General features: G+C 47.4%; 1 protein-coding gene across 1 annotated transcript in view; it reads left to right on the top strand.

Annotated features, from left to right (window-relative positions):
• Rabep1 (rabaptin, RAB GTPase binding effector protein 1) overlaps nucleotides 1–20730 on the top strand; it is a gene marked incomplete in the record, with an annotated part of 80499 nt that extends 59769 nt beyond the window's left edge. The window contains 10 exon segments of the mRNA XM_055594185.1: nucleotides 1506–1973; nucleotides 3030–3134; nucleotides 4687–4803; nucleotides 7837–7935; nucleotides 10185–10325; nucleotides 13943–14132; nucleotides 14703–14758; nucleotides 16910–17008; nucleotides 19376–19492; nucleotides 19785–20730. Of these exon segments, the coding sequence (XP_055450160.1) occupies nucleotides 1506–1973; nucleotides 3030–3134; nucleotides 4687–4803; nucleotides 7837–7935; nucleotides 10185–10325; nucleotides 13943–14132; nucleotides 14703–14758; nucleotides 16910–17008; nucleotides 19376–19492; nucleotides 19785–19886 (1494 nt within the window).
• Between the last annotated feature and the right edge of the window lie 1424 nt (nucleotides 20731–22154).

Here is a 22154-nt window from a genome sequence, read left to right as displayed (position 1 = left end):
TCCAGCCCAAGAATAGTGATTTAAATTGAATATAATTTCAAAAAAACTCCTTACATTTTTCCTTGTTCTTTAACTTTTGACACTGTGTGTGTGTTTACTCACTACAGCATGCGTCTAGAAGTTAGAGGACAAGGTCATGGGTCGGTTCTGTCTTTCTGTCGTGTGTTTCCTGGGGATTGAACTTGGGTTGTCCAGTTACAATAAGCAGAGCCATCATACTGACCCTTGTTGATTTTTTTTTTTTTTCTCTCCCCAAGACAGTTTCTTTGTGAGCCCTGGCTGGTGTGAAACTCATTCTGTAGAACAGTCTAGGCTGGTCTTGAACTCAGAGATTCCCCTGCCTGGCCTCTCCTCGTTTTACTCCCTCGCTGTGTAATTGCATTGTGCAGTAGCACTAGTCTGCATGTGCCTCTTGTACAGCTCTCCCAGTTGATAAGAACGAACGCATAAATCGTGTATATGCAATCAGCAGTTTCAAGGGTGCAGCCCCTGGGCCGTTAATGCTCAGGGTGTGCACTTGCCGGCTCTGCGTAGTTTGAAAACATTTCTGTCACCCTCCAAAGGAGAGATCCCGTGCCTCTTCCCCAGCCTCTGGCGGGCAGTCTGCTTTGTCTGTGTTCCGGGCGTTCCCGCAGATGGAGTCATGTGATGTTCCCTGTATTTTTGCCTTCTTCGTGCTCTGCATTTAATGCGATGCCTTGCTTGAAACTTGGCTGCACAGGATGAGCCCTGCTTTCTACGCCTCCCTTTGTCCGTCCTGCAGTCACTGCAGTCTCCCACTCACACTGCCCGTGACCGCCCTCTGTGACTCTCACTGTAGGATCTGCTGTTACACCTTAGTTACTTTCCTGTTTGTTGGGGGAGACAGACTTTTTCTCTCTCCAGCCCTGGCTGTTCTCTAACTTGCTGCATGGACCAGGCTAGTTTGGAATTCACAGAGATCTTCCTGCTGCTTCCTCCCGTGTGCTGGGATTAAAAGTGGGTCGGGTTATCTTTTGACAGTGGTTACTTGCCATTGTCTGTCCAAAGACTTCTGTGTCCGTCTGTCTGCCTGGTGAATGTTTGTACTTGGGTCTTCAACTGGCACTTCACACTTACCGTTCCTAATACTGAATTGCATGGGATGTTTGCCAACTCATCACTCGCCGATGTTTCCGCCTTAATCCCAGCACATGGCGTTCTCGCTGACGTGCACGGTTATTGCAGAGCCTGTTCACTTGATTAAATTCTCAAGACACAGTGTGCACCTTACAGTCAGAAGTTGTGTTTTGTTCACGCATCTAGCCTGTGCGTGAGTAGTGCCCAACATACAGAAGAGATGTATTTGATAAATGGTTGTTCAGTGATTACATAAAGGCAGCAAATAGATTATGTGTGACAGTATAGGCCAGGTGGCGGCGGTGAACACCTTTAATCTCAGCAGTTGGAAGCTGAGGCAGGCAGATCTTTGCTTTGGGGGTTCAAGAAGTTCTCTGACTTGAAATATATATATTTTCACATTTCAGGAGCATTTAGACAGCACCCATGGGTCAGTCCATTCCTTGGACGCAGACTTGCTGTTACCATCTGGAGATCCGTTCAGTAGATGTGACAACGACATGTTTAAAGATGGGCTCCGCAGAGCTCAGTCTACAGATAGCTTGGGAACATCAGGCTCCTTGCAATCCAAAGCTTTAGGCTATAACTACAAAGCAAAATCTGCCGGAAACTTGGATGAGTCGGATTTTGGACCCCTGGTTGGGGCGGATTCTGTGTCTGAGAACTTTGATACTGCCTCCCTTGGATCACTGCAGACACCCAGTGGGTTTATGTTAACCAAAGATCAAGAGAGCGCAATCAAGGCGATGACGCCTGAGCAGGAGGAGACCGCGTCCCTCCTCTCCAGCGTCACCCAGGGCGTGGAGAGTGCTTACGTGTCTCCCAGTGGCTACCGCTTAGTGAGCGAGACGGAATGGAACCTGCTGCAGAAAGAGGTGAGCTGTTCTACCTTGTCTCTTCTGCTCTCGTTGCTTACTGTATAGTGAGGATGACCTTGAGACCCAGGCTGCTCCGGCTGCACCTGTGTGTTTGTGGGGGTGCGGAGGTGTGCCGCCACAGCATGCTCTCCGCTCACTCTGGCGTGCACAGCTCCTGCAGGAGGGCGGCGTGGGCTGTGAGCAAGTGCATGCTAGCACATGGCACCCCTGGTCCAGCATGCTGTCCCTGTGTGCCTGTCGGCTGTCACAGGAGCTGGCTGGCCAGCGCTGTTAACAGGCCACAGGCAGAGAGCTGAGTGTGAACTTTCCGTTCACTCAGGCTTCCTTTAGCTCTAAGTTGCAGAAGTGGGTCGGTGCCTGACGCAGAGTGGGTTGACATGGGAGATGAAAACAGAGGCGTAGTGAGATAGTCCTTCTCAAAGTATTTCCAAACTTAGAAGGTCAGGTGTTTGCACACTGCTTTACAGGTCTCCCAGCCCTTTCACACACCTCATCTCTTTGAGCTTTATGATCCCAGCGAGGTAGTCAGGCCACAACTCTTCCCAGTGACGGGGAAAGAAACCGGCTCAGAGAGATGGAGCAAGCCTGGGTTGGAATCTGGGTTTTTCAACATTCGTGCTTTCCCTTCCTCAGGGCTCTTTCTCTTTAAAGAAGCGCTCAGTGAGTAAGTGGGGCAGCCTGCCAAACCTACATAACCTGTCCTGAGCCATGCAGGACATGTGAAGAACATGCTGCTTACTGCCTTCATGGCCAGTGTGTCCCTGGGGCTGGGACTGGCAGTGCCTTTCTTTTCTTCTTCCTGCTGGTTAGATAGCCCTGAGTGCATTGTAGCACCTCTTGCTTTGTGTGTTCTCCAAATGTGGTGTTTTGTGGCCCTTGGTGCTAAGTTGTGTTCCTTGTTTTCTGCCATACCTGTACTAAAGGTTTTGACTTTTAGAACCTGACTCTGTATTGCAATTCCTTTCCGTCAATCTCTGAAGCGTTTGATCCTTGAGTATGAGACATAGAATTATTTTGTTTTGCCTGATAAGTGGTAATTTTGGTGCCCTTCAGGTACATAATGCTGGAAATAAGCTTGGTAGACGTTGTGATATGTGTTCCAATTATGAAAAACAGTTGCAAGGAATTCAGATTCAGGAAGCTGAGACAAGAGACCAGGTGAGTTTCACCAGAGCCACAGAGTTGTTCTTTCTTTATTTTTTTCTCCGCATCTGCTTTCTGAAGAGTGTCTGTCTGGTCATAGAATAATCTAGCATGTACAGTGGTGGCAGGCTTCCAGTGAGAGCCCAGTAGGACCCTGGGTATCCGTACTTCATTAGCAAGCCCACACCGTACAGCCACCTCAGCCTCAGAGTGCTAGCAGCACCTTAGAGCTTTTCTGTGTCCTCAAACACCTAACCCTGATGCTCATCTGACGTCACCCTCACAGCGAACTTCATAGTCCAGAGATGAGGGAGGGAATAGTTGCTGTGGCCTCTGACAGAGTATCAGCCAGCTGGATGCCATGGTGACCAGAATTTGGACTTGTTTTTGCTTACTGTCTGTGTGTTGTAAATTTGTTGACTTGAATAATGGTAATTCATTGGGCACAGAAGTTAAGCTTCCACAGGCTTGGACTGCTGGACTTGAGGGTAAAGTTCTTTTCCAAATACAGAGTAGGAGAGTAGAGCATTGGAAATACTTAGGAAACAGTGAATTTAATAAGAGTAGGCCTCGTGAAAGCATGTCAGGAAAAGAGTATTTTTCTTGGTTGTTATGAAGATTATTTATTGCCTTTGCCATCAGAATTGAAGGAGGTTAGAATGACTTGGTATTTTCTGTAATCTTTCTTGATAGCTTACAGGTGCATTTGTAAAGCTGCTTAATAAAACTAAGTTAACGTAGGTTCCCTCTGATGGCCTGACATGGGAAAGGACCGTCTTGGATTCCTTTGCTGTTTCTGTAGGCTTCTGTAGATGCCTTCCTGTTTGCTGGATCCTAGCAATTGAGAAACAGCTGAAAGATGAGTTTGGTCCGTATGGAGCTTTCAGCATTACCAGGGAAATCATGAGTTCAGTCCATCTTGTTCCCAGAGATGAACACCCAGATTATAGGGGTGTGGAGCTCAGCTGTAGGCTCAGGAAAGGCAGCATGTGGGACTGTTTGCTTTAGAGCCGGCTTTCTTTCCAGTTAGGGGAAGAACGAGGGGAGGAGAAAGCATGTTTGTTCAAGGAGGAAATGTTAGAGTCAGGCAAGAGAAGGATAAGTTCTGGGGCACAAGGCTGGTATGGAGTTTAGTGGAGTGTGAGAAGGAGGCATTTCTGCTTCTAAGTAGGAAAAAGGTTTAAGTAGTTAAAGTTCTTGTGAATTGAAGATCAGAGGCAAGGGATAGAATAGGTAGGAGGCCAGTTCTAGCTTCTAGAGGGCCTAGCAGAGAAGAGTTTTCAAATGAGGTCATGTATGTGAAAGCTGTTGCTAACTGTAAAGCACAGCATAGTTCTTGAGGCCATTCATTTATTTTATTTTTTTTCTGAATTGGAAAGTCTATGGTACTTCTCAGGAAAAAAAAAAAAAAAAAGATTTTGGAGCTACTTATTTTTAATTTGCAAGAGTTGTGGGTGGGTGTAGCACAGGGGTAGAGCCCTCGCCTAGCAAGCATAAGGCCCTGGGGTTAACTGCAATAGCAGCAAAAACCCAACTGCTTCCTTCTGGTTCATTTTGAATCATACAGGTGAAAAAGCTGCAGGTAATGCTGAGGCAAGCTAATGACCAGCTAGAGAAGACGATGAAGGAGAAACAGGAGCTAGAAGATTTTATTAAGCAGAGCACTGAGGACTCAGGCCACCAGGTGAGTGACCATGAGGCATGACCAGCTTGTTCAAGTTACAGTTACAGTTTCAAAAAATAGTTACTTTGTTTCTTTTGCTTTGAAGATTTAACAGTTTAATCTCTCACTGTTTTTTGAGGCAGAGTTTTTGAGGCAGAGCCCTGGCTGTCCTGGAATTTGCTTTTTAGAGCAGGCTGGCCTCCAGCTCACGCCACCACCGACCAGCTGGCAGTTCTATTTTCTCTGAGATGAAAAGTGCTTTTGATCTTTCTGTGTTGTTCTCTTAAAGGTGTTAACACTTGCACCCTTGGCCGGCTGGAAGGCCAGGAGACGGGGTCAGGTCTCCCAGGAAGTGGTGTCGTGGATGGCTGTGAGCCACCGTGTGTGCTAGCAACCAAAGTCAGGTCCTCTGCAAGAGCAACAAGTTTATTAACTGTTGAGCCATCTCTCCAGGACCCTTTTAATCTATTATTCAGGGTTTTTTCTTTTGAAATAATAAGGTAATGGCTGGCGCACGCCAGTAATCCCAGGACTCTGGGAGGCAGAGACAGTTGGATCTCTGTGAGTTCAAGGCAGCCTGGTCTACAGAGTAAGTTCCAGGACAGCCAGGGCTACATAGAGAAACTCATAGAGATTGACCTGCCTCTGCCTCCCAACCTCCCAAGTGCTGGGATCAAAGGTGTGCGCCGCCATGCCTGGTGAAAATTGTAACTATATCACTGTTTTTCCAAACAGTGGTTGAGAGATGCTTGTTTGTAGTTTTTGACAATGGTCAATTTCTTTTTTCTTTTTTTAAATATTTATTTATTATGTATACAATGTATGCCTGCATGCCAGCAGAGGGCACTAGATTTCACTATAGATGGTTGTGAGCCACCTCGTGGGTGCTGGGAATTGAACTCGGGACCTCTGGAAGAACAGACAGTGCTCTTAACCTCTGAGCCATCTCTCCAGCCTGGTCAGTTTCTTTTGAGAGTCTTGTACATGTCTGTTGGATGCATGGACTGACTTCTTGAGCACAGGTAGAAATGGTGAAAGAGATGGGGAGGTTGTTTCACAGGCTTATCTTTCAGCTCTGCTGGCTGTTTCCACTGCCAATTAGTTATTCAAATATTTATGCATAGTTAAATGTCTGTGTTTCTATATGCCTTTTTTGATTTTAGGGTTGTTTTTTTTTTTTTTTTTTTTCCCCCAGATCTATCTTTTAGTTCACTGTGTTTTAAAATGTTTACTTCTCTCTGTAAAATCATCCATTGAATTTTTAGCTTAGGTCATTGGATTTTTTCCAGTTTATTATTTCCATTTGGTTATTATTCATTATCCCCAGTTTTCTGATAATTCTAAATTTTGTCTTTTAAGCCTTTGAATAGGTTGATTCAATAGCTAATAACTCACATATCTGGACTCACTGAAGACTTGCAGTGTCTGTTTTCTAAAAAGCCATTTTCTTGTGTTTTTTGTATTAAGTGCTGTATAGTTTACTAAAAATGAATAATGAAGGAGCTGGGGCTAAATGGGCATGTTTGCCCAGCATGCACAAGGCGCCTGGCTCGTCCCCAGGACCACAGGCGTGGTAATGGTGCACCTCACCAGTCCCAGCACTGTGGCCATTGAGTCAGATGAGAGGTTCAAGGATCCCTTGTGCGAGGCACCCGCGGTGCTCGCAGTCCCAGCACTGTGGTCATTGAGTCAGATGAGAGGTTCAAGGGTCCCTTGTGCGAGGCACCCGCGGTGCTCGCAGTCCCAGCACTGTGGTCATTGAGTCAGATGAGAGGTTCAAGGGTTCCCTTGTGCGAGGCAGGGCGCCCACGGTGCTCGCAGCCCTGCCTCGCTTTATGCAGTTCCCGGGCCCGAGGCCGCGTAAGGTTTTGAAGATGAGATTATTTAAAGGTGTTCATTTCCCCAAGCACATGGTCCTCTGGAGCTAATTTACCAGGGGTTTTCCTGGTGCAGCCTGGGTTTTCTATTTTTGCCACTGTGTCTGGCTCTCATCTTGCCCGGGCTCTCTGTGTCACCGCTGTTTATGTTAGAGTCGGCAGTCTTAGCGAGCTGTGCTCAGCTGCTTGGAAGCACCGCCCACTGCTGTGCCCGTGGCTGTGTACTTGTCCAGTGCCTTCAGTGAGGTGCGTGTGGGGGGCTAAGAAGGCATGCTGCTGTTGCAGAGGACCTGGGCTCTGTTCCCAGCATCCGCGTCCTCTGACCGTAGCTCCAGGTGATCCAGGGCTTTCTTCTGGTCTTTGCAGGTGCCACACTCACACGGGCAGATGCAAACTCAGACATGCACGTGTGCACATAACTAAAATTCAAAGAACAGGTTTTGAAAAGATGCATTTATATTCGCATACAGCCTTCCTAATTGTCAGTAGTTTTGATCACATCACTCAGTCTGTCGTTATTAGAAATGAAATTCCTTTTTTGTTTATGTCTTTTGAGACAGGGTTTCTCTGGATAGCCCTGGCTCTCCTAGCTCTCCTGGCTCTCCCTTTGTAGACCAGGCTGGCCTCTGCCTCCTGGGGTTATAGGCGAGTGTCCCCGTGTGTGGTGCACTTCTCTTTTGAAGGTGTGCTCTCTCCTCTCTCTCTCCTTTTCCATAGATGTCCATTTTGAAGAAGCACATTTACTCATTTGTGTGTGCACACCCACACATACATGTATGTACTGCCACGGCACACATGGAGGGCCTCCTCCATCATGTGGGCTCTGAGGACCAAACTCAGGTCTTTGGGATTAGCAGCAAGGGCTCTGACCCGCTGCACCTTCACTCCGGCGCAGGCTTCTAGTTTCTTAATTGCTTTTTTTTAGCCTCTTAAAAATACACCCATCACGAGGTCATTGGGCTCTCATCATTCTAAGAACCAATTCCTGCTGCTTGATTTATCTCAGCACGGAACTTGAACCTTGTAATGCCTTGAGGTACCGCAAAGTCTTGTCGCATAGCGAGCACACATGGTTGAATGAAAGATGAGTGGTCCCGTGGAGCAGCTGTGGAGTGGTGGGCTAGGGTTAGCCTAGACGACCAAGTTGTGACTGTGTTCACATGTGCGTCTCTTTCAGATATCTGCACTGGTCCTGAGGGCCCAAGCCTCAGAGGTCTTGCTTGAAGAGTTACAACAGAGCTTTTCCCAGGCAAAGAGGGACATTCAGGAACAGATGGTAAGCCAGCATTTGAAGTACCTGTCACATGCTGCCTTTATTCCTGCTTTTCCTTTCTCAGAATTATATTTGCTGTGTCACCCTGCCCCGCTAGGCATGGTGGCGCACACCTGTAGCCCCAGCCCTCAGGAGGCAGAGGCAGGTGGATCTCTGTGAGTTCAAGGCCAAGCCAGGTCTACACAGTGAGTTCCAGGAAAGCCACGACTGCACAGAGAAACCCTGTCTTGAACATTCTACCCTCAAACATGTGTATTTCACCGTGTTCAGAGTGGCTACTGTTACACAGTGCAGGGTCCGCCTCATCTTTACCTGAACAGTGAACTATGATAGACTAGTGTTTAATTTTCAGTTTAAAATGCAAGCTAACAGAATAGAGATAATTGTCATCTCCAGCTCACACAGCCTTTGCAAAGTCACATGTTTTTCCTGGGTAGCTTTTCTTTACTTAGAATATCCTTTTTAATTTCCCAGAATTTGTATACTTGCTGTAGCTCTGGAGACCTTCAGGCCTTCAGTGTGAGGGCAGATGCTTCCTGAGCGGTAGCCGTCAGAAGCCTGTGGAGTATTCTGAGGCTGGGTCTTCCTTTTGACTAGTCTGGCTGAGTTTGTGTTGGATGCTGTATCTGATGGCCTGTGTCAGTTATGGCAGAATTGTCCTTTCTGGGATGACTGCAGAGCTTTCATTTACCTCGTGCTTTCACAGAGATACTGTTCTAAATACCAGAAGGCTGCAGGTGGGATGGGCATAATTTATTTTTGATTGACATTTAACCAGTGTCTGAATGGCAGCTGAGTCAGTCCTTGAACTCTATATTTGGTCTGTGGGAATCCTCAGGTCCTAATTGTGAATAAGGAAGTACACATTTTTTCTAAGTAGAGAAGACAAATGTATAATTATTAAATTCTGGCAAAGATTCATGGGGTCGTTTCTCACATCTTTGTCCTTTTTATCTTTTAAAGTCCATTTGTGGGGCTGGAGAGATGGCTTAACAGTTGAGAGCACTGGCTGCTCTCCCAGAGGTCCCGAATTCAGTTCCCAGCACGCAGACAGTGCTGCACAACCGTCTGTAATAGGACCTGCGTCCCTCTTCTGGCTGGCACTAAAGACAGAGCACTCACACACATAAAACATAAATAAATCTTAAAAGAAATAGTCCATTTGCCTCTGCAGATGCTGTGCAGGCTGATTCCATTAAAAGTAATGTGTATTAGGTGACAATGGAGAATTAGCGGGATTCAGGCTGAAGTCCTGAACATTTAATGTTTTCACAGTTACTGGGACTGGTTCATAGGCTGAGGATGCCTTACTTGCATGCAGAGGAATTCCAGGTGCTGGACATGCCTCATAGGGAGGTTTAACTGAGCTGGTGCCAGGCTCCGTGACCATCCCAAGGACAGCAGAGGGGGGCTGTAAGGTTGTGTGTGCTGGGACATGCAGGCCTGGGGCAGGGAGGGAGCCGTCCTACGCCTGCTGGTTTCAGGAGGAGGTTTTTGGGGTTTGGACATGGATGACCTCACTCTTGCTCCAGGCTGGCTCCCTGGGCTCCACGGCTCTCCAGCCCCACAGGTAGTAGGGAGGGCGTGCCGTGGAGGCTTGAGACAGGCCCCCACGCTGCTCAGGCTGTGATGCCGACTGGGTGCTGAGGTCATGGACATACACCCCCGCACGCAGCCTTACATCTTGAAGACTTGCAGCCCGGGCTGCCCGGCGCTGACCTGCTCCTGGGTCAGGTGTCAGTGCAGCAGACGTAAAGGGAGGTGGAGATGCTGCCTTTCCCACTTGTCAGTGCAGTGCTATTGTGTTTGTAGCGTGCTGGTGCCCGTGGCAGTTCCACGGGCCTCGGACCCTGCCTCTGCTGTTTCCTGGGAGACAAGAAGCAGGGACTGTTTTTGAATTGCTGGTGGGAACAGTGGAGAATGAACTCCAGTGTGTGACTCCCTGATGAACACATGGAGGCTGTGGGGGAGGCATGGGGTGGGGCGGGTGGGTGCTGTGGCTCTGCAGGAGAACCGCCTGACTGCATAGATACCTGGAAGCCTGTAAACATAGGGGCAAAGAGTGGACTCTGCTGTCCTCTGCTCTCCACATGTGCACACCAGTCAGTGTGCGCAGTGTAAGTTAGCCGTGTGTCTTGCACAGTTTCATCACACATTCCTCAAATAGCATTTTGTTTGACTTTGTTCCACTGATGGGTTGTCCCTGACTGTATCTCCCTTCCCCGAGTGATTAGCGTCTGTTTCTGTCTCAGGCGGTGCTGATGCAGTCTCGAGAGCAGGTGTCGGAGGAGCTGGTGCGGCTGCAGAAGGACAACGAGAGCCTCCAGGGGAAGCACAGCCTGCACGCGTCCTTGCAGCTGGCAGAGGGCTTCGTCCTTCCCGACTCCCTGGAGGTACTGCATTTGCCACACCAGAGACACGGGCAGGGCACTGTCGAAGAGGTTGTGAGTTCTTAGAAGATCTGCATCCACCAAAGAGTCGTTCGTTCGTTCGTTCATCGTTCAGTGCTAAACAATCCACCTTTAAAGATGTAATTCATCCTTTAGTGTAGTGATGGGCAGATGTCAGCCCCAAACTCAGAGATCTGCTTGCATCTGCCTATTGAATGCTGGGATTAAAGGAGTGGGCTGCTATGCCTGGCTTTTTTTTTTTTTTTAATTCTTCTTCATTAAAAAAAAAAATTTTTTTTTTTTTTTTTTTTTTTTTTTTTTTTTAGTTTTTTCAAGATAGGGTCTCACTGTGTAGCCTTGGCTGTCTTGAACTCATGATGTAGACCAGGCTGGCCTATAACCCACAGAGATCCACCTGCTTCTGCCTCCCAAGTGCCAGGATTAAAGGCGTGCACTACTACATTTAATTTTGTTTGTGTCCCTGCCGTGTTCGAGGCTTGACTGGAACAGTTACAGGCACTGGTGAGCCACCAGACATGGGTGCTCAGGTCCTTTACCTGAGCTGTCCGTGGGCTTCGCCTCTGAGCCATCTGTCTCCAAAACCCCCTTTTGGCTAACTTTTGGCTTGATATCTGCTTTGTCAAAAAAATGTATTTGGGATTAAAGGGTGTGCCACTGTGCCTGGTCTTTTGTTGGGTTTGTAATCTTGGTTGGAAGTTCTCTGACATGTATTAGCCATGCTCTCCTGGCCTCTCTGATTTCTGCTGTCACTTTGGCAGGTTTGCCTCTGTCCGTTGGTGCTTCCATCTTGAGGGCCATGAACTGTTTCTCTCTGCTTTGCCGTTCTCTCTGTGCTGTCCCCTTTCTAATTGGTGATGCCCTTCCTCGTTTTTTCCTTGGGAATACGGCCTGTCACTTGTTACCTTCTTCTCACTCCCCCAGCTAATGGAGGAAGAGTCTATTTCACCATCTCACATCAGAAGAACCTTTCAGGTGTTCTATTTTTTTCCTCTCTAGAACTTGGGAGGCAGAGGCAGGTGGATCTCTTGAGTTTGAGGCCAGCCTGGGTCACATAGTGAGACTTTGTCTCAAAACAAAACCAAAATGGTTTCTAAACCACAACTGCCATTTTCTATTCCCAGTAGCACTGCATCTGGCTGAGCCTCCACCTCCTTTTGGGTTGTGATCTTTCTACTGGGCAGGAGATGGTATCTATCGCACTGTGGTTTCAGTTTGCATTTCCCTAACGACTGGTGGGTGGCATGAAGCCCCTTTTCATGCCCTTATGTGTGAGTTCTCTTTCTTCCTTGGAGAAATCTCCAGATCCTTTGCCCATTTTAAAATTGGATTGATTATTTGTTTACTGAGTTATATATATATAATCAGTCCTTGTGTTCTTTTGGTATTTTCTTCTAATTAGTGGGCTGTCTTTTTTTATGAATTAATTAATTAATTAATTAATCTATTTTCTTTCTCTCTGTCTCTTTTTATCTCTCTCTTTCTTTCCTTATTTTATTTTTTTTGAGACAGGGTTTCCCTGTGTAGCCTTGGCTGTCCTAGATTTGATTTGTAGACTAGGCTGGCCTTGAACTCACGGAGATCTGCCTGCCTCTGCCTCCCAGGTTTCTGGGAATTAAAGGTGTGACCATCATGCCAGGCTTTTAGTGGGATTATTTGAGGTGGAAAAATTTTCAAATTTTGATGAGATCCAGTTTATCTCTTTTTTTTCTTCTTCTGTTGCTTGTGCTTTTGGTATTTGCCTCCAAGTTCGAGGTGTGTGGTTTGTTGCGTTAGGAACAGATGCAGAACAAGCCGTATGCTCTGGTTAGCCAGCTTGGTTCTTTGTGGCACTCGCTTCCGGGGTAGAGTTTAAGTTATGTTACACTCGCCGTCTTTCTGCCTGTAGAGATTGCCACTGACCTTCTTTTGTGGTAGGGAAATTACTCTCTTAACTACTCAGACTTTGTAACTATATATTTCTAAATCTTTCAACAATAAAAAAACAAAAACCTTTTTAGGCTTCCAACCCTCAGACTCGATGTTTCCCTAGATAGAGATTTCTTAGAGGAATTTTTAAGACAAAATAAGGGAATCTTATTTGTGGGATCCCTTTCTTCTTTTGTTTTTTAAAAAGAAAGTCTGGGCTGGTGAGGTGTCTCGGGAGGTGAAGAGTGCTGCTGCGGAGCCTGCCAGACGGCCCCTAGGACGCACAGGCTGGAGGGAGCCCTCTTCACACACGCCGCACGCCAGGGCCACACACTCACTGTGCAAAAATAAAGTCGTGAACGAAAACCTTTATTGCTTAAAGTTATTTACACATTAAATATGACTTGGTTATAGTGTCTTGGCCCTGTAGTCCCAACACTTGGAAGACTGAGGCAGGAGGATTATTGTGTGTTTGAGGCCAAGCAGTACTACATAGTAAGTTCTAGGTAGCCTGCACTACACAATGAGACTCTTGTCTCAAAGTTAAGAAAATCAAATATAACAAATGTATCTTTTTATAAGTGAGTTTCTTGTGATCCCATCTTTCCTTAAATCCTACCAGACCTCAGCTCTGCCTAGTTTTCTCTGTGTACACAGTAACATGCTACTAGTGGTTTGTTGTTGTTTACTTCTAAAGACACAGTTGTTTATTGTGCCCCCAGTGCCCTCAGCTGTGGTCTAGCCCAGACCTGGCACTCTCCGGAAAGCTCGCTCTCCTTTCTTAACTGGTGATTGCCGATACAGAAGGTTTGGGAAACTTGTGCCTTTTGCCACGAGCTTTAAATAACTTTGCCACCACTTTCACCTCTGGTAAAACTTTCCATTTTGGCTGGAAAGAGTTCTTTGTTCTGTTCTCTAGAGAAATTTTTATTCCTAGATTTAAAAGCTATCTAAGATGAGCATGGTGGTGCTTGCCTGCAATCTCAACACTCTAGAGACTGAGGCAGAGGTTCATGAATTTGAAGCCAGATGGGCTGCGTAGGGAGTTCCAGGCCAGCCTGGAAACATAGGTAAGCCCCGTCCCTAATCTAGGTAAATGTAATTACTTAGAAAGTTGTTTGGGAATGCCAGTTTGGGTTTGCTGTAGGATATGATTATGTTTTCTAAAAGATTAAAATTTGGGGGGAAAATGCCAGAAACTGGCAGGGGCCTGTAATCCCAGCACTTGGGGCCAGACGCAGGTGAAGCTCTGTGAGTTTGAGGCCAGCCTGTCTCAGCAAAATAAAACTGAAACTAATTTTTTCTCGGGGTGTGTGTGTGGGGAGCTATTACTTACCTGACATAGTACTTTGCTTAAGGAGAGTTTCAGTGAGCATTTGAATGTGTGAATAGGTAAGTTAAATGTAGTTTTCCTGACTTGTTCCTGAGTTTTCTTTTTTTATGAAAGCATTATGCCTAGTGAATTTTGTTACCTAACATTTTACTTCTTCTGCTCATAAAACAACTTTGAGGGGAAAATATAGTTCACAGCACAGCTTTTCAGCCATGTTGAATGTTGATATGCAGAGCATATGCTTTCCGAGCCCTGTGTGCTCACCGAGATTCACAGTAGGGATAACTGAATCCTTTGCAACTTAATCTTTGAGTTTCTCTCACTTTCACAAATCCAGTAACCCCTTGTCTACTGAACCCAGGTGCTCCGGGAACTGGTGTTAAAGTATCGTGAGAACATCGTTCACGTGCGGACGGCAGCAGACCACATGGAAGAGAAGCTGAAGGCAGAAATACTTTTTCTGAAAGAGCAGATTCAAGCAGAGCAGTGCTTAAAAGAAAACCTTGAAGAGACACTACAGCTGGAAATAGAAAACTGCAAGGAGGAGATCGGTGAGGAGAGCAGTGTCGCCTGGGGGTGGGGACACAGCTTCTGTTGTGTGTTGCCAGCCGGGGACGGGGAGACTAGAGGCCGAGCATCCAGGAGGCCCTGGCTCAGACAGCAGCTGACAGTAAGAAGTTCATCAGTGAGCACCCTGTGTGAGGCTAGTGCATGATTGTGGACGTGGGGGACAGACGGCTAACAGAGCAGCTGCCCATGGCGCTCAGACCTGCAGTAACTGAAGCCCAGACCCGTCCTTCTATGAGCCCTGATGTTAGCAATGGAGCCGTGGGCCTTTGGGCAGCAGGTCAGGCGAGCAGTATGTCTGCACAGAGCTTCATTGCTGACCGCGGTGCTCTCCTATGGCTGGATATGGACGTTTGGTGGAAACTGAGACTGTGACAGTGTGCGCCTGTAGTGGCCTCTCCCTGAGCTTGGCAATGTCAGTTCTCTGGGGTAGTTTTAGAGAGAGAGAGCACTTTCCTCCACACTGCATCTCTGGCTCTCCTGGGGACATTTTAATAAAAAAAAAAAAAGAAAAAGTAATAAATGATTGCTAATATTTCTCCCTTTTGTCCTAGCTTCCATTTCTAGTCTAAAAGCTGAATTAGAAAGAATAAAAGTTGAAAAGGGACAGGTGAGTCACAAGTTTAAAATTAATTCTCTCAACACCCAGGGGTTACTTGTTAAATCCTATGCTAGAACAAAGAAATGAAGACAGCTAAGGCATAATCCCTGCTTTTAAGAAACTTGTGCCCGTGGGAACGGCGTTGAGAACCTGCTCTGTGCTGGGCCACGTGGTGGTGGGCAGAGACTAGAGGGAGAAGAGCTCAGCCTGGCTTCTTCAGTCAGGGCTCGCAGTTTCCTAACTGGCCTCAGCAGTATGCTGATGAGCCCATGCTCATGAGAGACCTTTGACCCCAGCGCTGCCTGCTTCCCACACTGGCTGCTTCCACACATTGCTTCTTTGTCTTTGACTCCAGTGTCTTCCTGTATTACTTGGCTGTCTCTTCTGGTTCCCTAAATTTGGAGCAATGCCTTCCTGGCTTTGCTTTCTTTCTCCGAAGCTGTGCCTTACACAGCTTGCAGAGCTATTTAGTTGGCGTCCAGCTCACACTCTCATCCCCTCACTCAACTGTTGCCTAGGTCTGGTTTGGCCTGTGGTTTCAAGAAACCAGTGCTACCAGAATTGGTGGCACCCCGTGCCCTTGCCATCACGGGCTCCAGTGTTCCCGGGCAGCCTTCATTTGTCCTAAGATTCGACTTTGACTCTTTCCAGTGGCCCCTGCAGTCGCTCTCTCCTGAGTACCTGCATACTCAGCCATCAGACAGGGCCGCCGTGGCCCGGGCCCCTCACGCTTGCCTCCTTCGTTGTCGGCCTTTCCTGCGTTTGAGATCGGTGATGGCCCATTTCTCACACAGTCTAGGATAGCACCTTGACTGACCTCTCCGTGTTGTCTAGCTTTTAACCATCTTTCTCCCACTGTGGACAAAGTTGCCCAGCTGTTTCCCATTAAGAGGGAAGCCGTGAGGGGGGGGTGGTGGTGACACATCTGTAAGCCTAGTACTTGAGAAGCTGAGGGTTCAAGTTTGGGGCTAGCCTGTGGTCCATAGGAAACCTGCCTTTGAAAAGAAAACGAGGAAGTTTCTCCTTGGGTCACATCTCTCTAGGAAGTCACTAGTCCCCTGAGGTTCTGGGGAATGCTGCCCTCCACCTGCACTTGAAGCGCTGCTTTCCCCGCATAGTCGATCGCACACAGAGGCGACCAGGGCTGAGGCCTGGAGGAGCTGTCCTAGCACGGAGAGAAGGGCCAGGCCCAGATGTGCCGTGTCCTCACGACTTCACTTTGCACTTTTTTTGTTTGATTGTTTGTTTTTTATGGTTCTGGGGAATGGACTCCTGCACATGCTATATCGGGGCTGTCCCGGGATACACCCCAGCTCTTCGATGTCTCTTCTCATTTCCCTGTGGTCACAGCTTATTTCCTAAGAGGCTCCAAACTGGAGCCTGTTCCAGCTCATCTCTGTGTTGAAGCCAGGCTGTCTCCATCTCTGAAGTCTTAGCCGTCCCGTCAAGCAGGAGGACAGGTCTGTAGGCAGTGTAGCGACTGCTCCCCTCAGCTCTCAACACTCTAGAGCCCCACACTCCATGGACGGCTAGAGATCACCGTCCTTGGGCAGGGCAGACATTCTGATTTTTTTGAACATCTCTTTATTTTCTTTCCCTTGTCACCCTTTCCTTCCCCCATGAAAATGTTAATCTGTGCTGGTGATGCAGAGGAAATAGGAGAACCACAGATTCAAGGCCCGCTTAGGCTACAGAGCTCAGAACAAGTTCAGAACCAGCCTGAACAAAAGCAAGGCCCTGTTTCAAAAGGAATTGGGGTGGAATGAACGGTAGTGTGATTGCCTGGCCTCTGAGACCCTGGTTCACCCCACAAGTCCCCAAAGCAAAAGTCAGTCACCATCTGGAAAACACTGTCCTATTCCTCTTCCTGAATTAAGTGCTGCTCCCTGTATGTTGGTGTGCATTTTTATTTCCATGTCTGTGTCTCCTGACTTTTAGGTTTAGGCCTTAGAATTAGAGTATGGTAGGTACCTAATAAGTAGGTAAAGACCAGGTCTGGAATTAAAGAAGAATCTTCATTCTGAAGTGTGAGAAGAACATTCCAGGCACAGCCAAGAGCAAGCCCGCGTCTGGGCCTGGTACTCGGGGTTGCAGACAGCTCTAGAGAGGGCTGCGAGGACTTCGGGTCTTTGAGCCTCCGTCTTCTGTTTGACTTCACAGTTGGAGTCTACATTAAGAGAGAAGTCGCAACAGCTTGAGAGTCTCCAAGAAAGAAAAGTTAATTTAGAGGAACAGTTAAAGAAAGAAACTACTGCCAAGGTAATTATGTTTGTTGATCATTTAATTTAAAAAGCAAGGCTAAGGCATGGTAGCAGACACCTTTAATCCCAGCGCTGGTGCGGGAGAGGCAGATCTGCGAGTTCAAGGCTGGCCTAGTTTATATAATGAGACCTTCTCAAGCAAACGGAAAAAATACAGAAACCAAGGGGGCTGGAGATGTGGCTCAGTGTTCAAGAGCACTGGCGACTCTGAGAGGACCTAGGTTCAATTCCTAGCACATACATATTTTTAACTCCAGTCACCAGGGGATCCAGTGTCATCTTCTGGCCTCCATGGGCATTGGCAGTATATGGTGTATATAAATATAAAAAAAAAATATATATATATATTTATACAAAATACCTATACACATAAAGAGAATATGATTTAAAAGAAAACAAACTTTGCTGTTTGTAGCTTCTACCAACTTGCCAAAAAAAAAAAAAAAAAAAAAAAAAAGGTTTAATGTCCTAGAGTTGGTTTAAGTCTTCCTCTGCCAGTTTTGTGGGCTTAGGTCATAGGCTTTAATGGCTTCAATTAGTAGTTAGCCAGGAGTGGTGGCGCACACCTTTAATCCCAGCACTCTGGGAGGCAGAGGCAGGTGGATCTCTGTGAGTTCAAGGCCAGCCTGGTCTACAGAGTGAGTGCAGGACAGCCAGGGCTACACAGAGTCACCCTTTCTCGAAAAAAAAAAAAAGAAAAGAAATTTGAACCTGGAACTGGAGAGCTGACTCAGTAGTTAAGAGCACTGGTTACTTTTGTACTGGACTTGGGTTCAGTTCCCGCCATGCACATGGTGGCTCATAACTGTCTTTAACTTCAGTTCTAGCTTTGGCATATTTTCTGGCAGACACACAGTGCACATACACATATGCAAATATATAATCATATATACGAGTCAAATAAAATAAGCACACATTGAGCTTGACTTGGGCAGTGCTGTGTTAGAGCATCGCCTGAGCTGGGCTGGGCGGTGCAGGCCTGCCTGCAGTTCTGTCTTTAGAGCATCGCCTGCGCTGGGCTGGGCGGTGCAGGCCTGCCTGCAGTTGTCTTCAGAGGCCGGGTGTGAGGGTTGCTAGTTCCAAAGAGCGCCAGGTAGGTTGACGCCAGCTTTGGCCACTTCGCTGGATCTGTCTCCAAAAGTTTGAAAAGGTGGGGTTGGGGCTGGGGTATGTAGTTTAGTGGTAGACTGCTTGCCTTGAGGTCCTCGGTTCAGTTCCCAGTGATGGAATGCAGGGGCTGCCTTGAAAACAGGACTTCATTCCATCCTTACAGCAGGTGCTAAGATTGCACTGAGGCAGGTTCAGATGACCTTGACTCTGACAGAATAAAAATACACGTGGCTGACTGTGGGGGACACCAATGCCTGGACATGGTCTGAGTAGACTCACTCAGTAGACTTCTGCTTTAGGAGAAGGTTCCCATGAGTTTCACTAAGGAGGCTGGAGATCGCTGGGGCTTTGGGGCACATGTTAACTAGATGTTTGATGCTCATGAGTGTCCAGGAAACTTCCTTTTTAAGTGCCCATCCCTGTTGCTATGGCAGCTGTTGATCTTGGGATCAAGGACACGGTACTTGAATACATTTCTTATCCTAGCTTTCATTCCGAGAGCATGGACAGCCCTGGGCTGTGAAAAGAGCGTGGGTGGGGGAAGGGATCCGCAGGTACAGGTGCTGGCTGCCAAGCTTGATAACCAGATAGTGGCTATCTCTTCCCACATAGTGGAAGGAGAGAGCCAGCTAGAGCCAGCTCCCTACACTTGTCTCCTGACCTCCCAAGTCCTCCCTGTCCACGCTGCTCCACACACAGTCAGTGGAAGGGGACAAAGCTGAGTCTGTAGTGTGCTTGCCCAGCTTGCAGCGGTCCCTGGGCTTTGATGCCCAACACTGCAGAAAACTGGGTATGTTGGCACAAGCTGTAATCCGAGCAGGGAGCTGGGTGGATCTCTGCTGCGGTAGAGCAAGGTCAGGGGTTAGTCTGGGCTACAGGAGACCCTGTCGAGAAAACCAAGGTGGGAACCAGTGAGGCAGCTGAGGGCCTGCCTGCGGCCCACATGGTAGGACTGAGTCCTGCAGCGTGTCCTGGGGACCTCTGTGTGCTGTAGCACACCCCCCATCAGCAGAAACATACAATTTAAAAAGGTGACTGGGACAGGCAGCTATCGCTCAGGCCTCTGCTGTAGGAATAGGGAGGGTTGGCGATGCGGTTGGTGCTGGGGAGGCCCTGCCTCCTTCCAGCCCTGGCCCTGGCTTCAGTCCAGGAAGAGACAACACCGCTTCCTCTAGTGAGTGACTGAGGTCCCTCAGGAGGTCTAGGAACTCTGGCTCTTTAGCATTAATCTTCACTCAAAACTTGTGTCTTTTAGGCTACTGTTGAACAGCTCATGTTTGAAGAGAAGAACAAAGCTCAGAGGTTACAGACAGAATTAGATGTCAGTGAACAAGTCCAGAGAGATTTTGTGAAACTGTCTCAGACTCTTCAGGTGAGCTGTTGGGGAACCACTCTGGCCTCCTGCACCAGTGTAGCTGGAGTCTCGGATTGCCTGTCTCTACCTCAGATACTAAGCCAGGAGCTTGGGCTATTCTGCAGACATGGGCCCCTTCCCCTTCCCCAGTTTTTGCCTAAAGAGTATAAACGGGTTGAGGGGACACTGGAGGGGCAGAGGGTCCAGTCTGTTACATAGATTGATGAGTTTGGTCAGTTTTTCTTCCTCTTTTGAGAGCCTAATCTGGTGACTTAATCTGCTACGTGTCATCTCCACACTCTCTCTCCAGGTGCAGCTGGAGAGGATCCGGCAGGCAGACTCCTTGGAGAGAATCCGGGCCATTCTCAATGACACTAAACTGACAGACATTAACCAGCTCCCCGAGACATGACGCCCTGCCAGCAGGGTTCTAACCTGTGTTTTGGGTTTTTAACTCATCTTTAGAATAACATTATTATTTAACTCTTAATGGAAGAAGTCACAGCGAAAGGAAGACTGGAGAAATGCAGCTCTGGAGGGAGAAGGCTGCCGTGTGCAGGGACAGCCAACAGACCTTTCAAAGGGAACACTAACGAGACACCGGACTGGATTCCAACAGGCGTGGGGTCCGATGCCGGGCCAGAAAAGTCGTTTCCTTGTCTGCATTCTCCAACGTGGATTCTGGAACACATTTCCTGGCCACTTCCTGAGAGCATTTGGATTATGTTTTCTGTTCATACAAACTGGGAGAGTAGGTTTTTCCCCTGTTGTCTAGGGCTCACCAGTAGCAGTGTTCAGCTAGCAGAGGGTAGTGCGGTATGAGTATTTTATATTAAAATATCAAGTGTGAGAGCAGGCCCTTGGCTATTGACTGTATTTCCCTTGCTCAGTGCTTTTTTTTTTTTTTTTTTTTCCTTTTTACCATTTCATCTTCTGTGGAGGACCTTATGTGCTACTGAAACTTTGCCTGAGAACTATAGGACCATGGCAAACAAACGCAAGAACGCAAGTCAACAAAATGAGGAGAATCCGAACACGTGGCTGAGGCCAAATTATATATAGGAAGTGGAAATTAAGGAAAAAAAAAAAAAAAAGCACAAGAAACCTTGGAAGCACTTTTTTCTGCACACCAGGATGAATTTCCTGGGCCCACAGGTACCAGGGCAAAGGAGAACTGGCGCCATCTACCTTTCCGAAGTGTTTTAGTTACTGGATCAGTGGAAAAAAGTAATATTAATAAAACAAGCTATCTCTGACATCTAGTACACATGTATAAATCTGCTTGTTTTCAGCCTGCCTCAGAGGCATACTATTTAAAGTGTCACATACAGAATGATGATGGTTTGTATTTTTGTTTTACAGTTTAGACCTAAAGTGTAAGGGACTACACTTATGTGAAGCTGGGGAAACTAACCTACTTGTTTAGATCTGCCTCACCCTTTTCCAGTAGTTGAGATTCCTTGGAGAAGCAGCCAGTGGAACAGGCTGGAGCCCAGACAGCTTCATGAGGTGGTCCAGAAAACAGAAGTGTGCTCATGGACAACCTGACAGCCATGGGCTACCCTGAGCGAGCCAGTGCACAGCTGGCTATGCTATTTAACTCCTGCAGTTTCAAAGTAAGAATGTTTTCAAATAATTTTCGTGGGTGGTGCCAGCTGTAGGCTGGCACCCAAAAGAACATTATGGGAATGAGTAGACTGTTCTGGCTTAACCACCTATCAGTTCATAGCATAAGTGGACTGTTTCAGTAATGAGTCATTATGGATTTGCTCTCAAGATCTTGGCTGTTTTCTTTTTTTAATAAAACAGAGAAAGCCTTCATTACCCCCCCCCCCCCATAGGTTATTTTTTATAGTCATGTTCCTGACTGAAAGTACGCTTAACAGAAATAGTGCTAAAGGTTTGCCAGTGCATGGAAACGACTGGCTTGAAGTCCCCCGGAATACAGTGCTATTTGGTTTAAGAGGAACAGAATTTCCTCATTGAGGTAAAGGGAGGATTTTTATCAGTTATAATGGGATTAAATTAGATTTAGGACTAGTCCCTGGGCCCCAAGCTAACTTGTTTTGGACCACTGTGGGCCACAATGGATGGCTGTCTGAACGGTGTCACTCCCAGTGAACTGTTCTGCTGAGACCAAATATCTTACAGATACTTTCTCCATAAAGCTGGGCATTGAGCAACGAAGGCGTATGATTAGCGGATGTTCAGTCTGTACTTGTGGCAAATGCAAACCGCTGGGATTTACTCCCTTGAGAAATGTATCCTACAGGAAGAGGAACTGAAGTGCTAGGCTGTATGAAATAAACTGCGGCCACAGCACCGGGTAGGAAATGGCTTTTTAAACTTAGTCTTCTGCACAGATGAGATCTGCTTTACACCCTGAGCGGAAACACCTTTCTTGCCTGTCTAACCTGGCTTGCCTCCGCTATACTGTGACACAGCTTATGATGTGGCTTTTCATTGGCGGTCTCGGTTTACAGGCTGGACGTGTACGTAGCTTTCAGTAGTCCAACCAGCAGGTATGAGGGGACCCAAAGCCAAGAACTAATGTGCAGGGCAGACCGCAGTCTTTCTTCCTCTAAGGCCTAGACAGACACACACACATGCAGCTCTGGAGGGGAGGGAGCCGGCAGGGGACGCTGCAGCTGAACACCTCAGCTGTGCTCTGAGGGGACTG

This window comes from Psammomys obesus, unplaced genomic scaffold, assembly GCF_907164565.1.
Source record: "Psammomys obesus unplaced genomic scaffold, mPsaObe1.curated_primary_1811, whole genome shotgun sequence".
Lineage (NCBI taxonomy): Eukaryota > Metazoa > Chordata > Mammalia > Rodentia > Muridae > Psammomys > Psammomys obesus.
The sequence above is the reverse complement of the archived record's forward strand: the minus strand, read 5'-3'. Positions and strand labels throughout refer to the sequence as shown.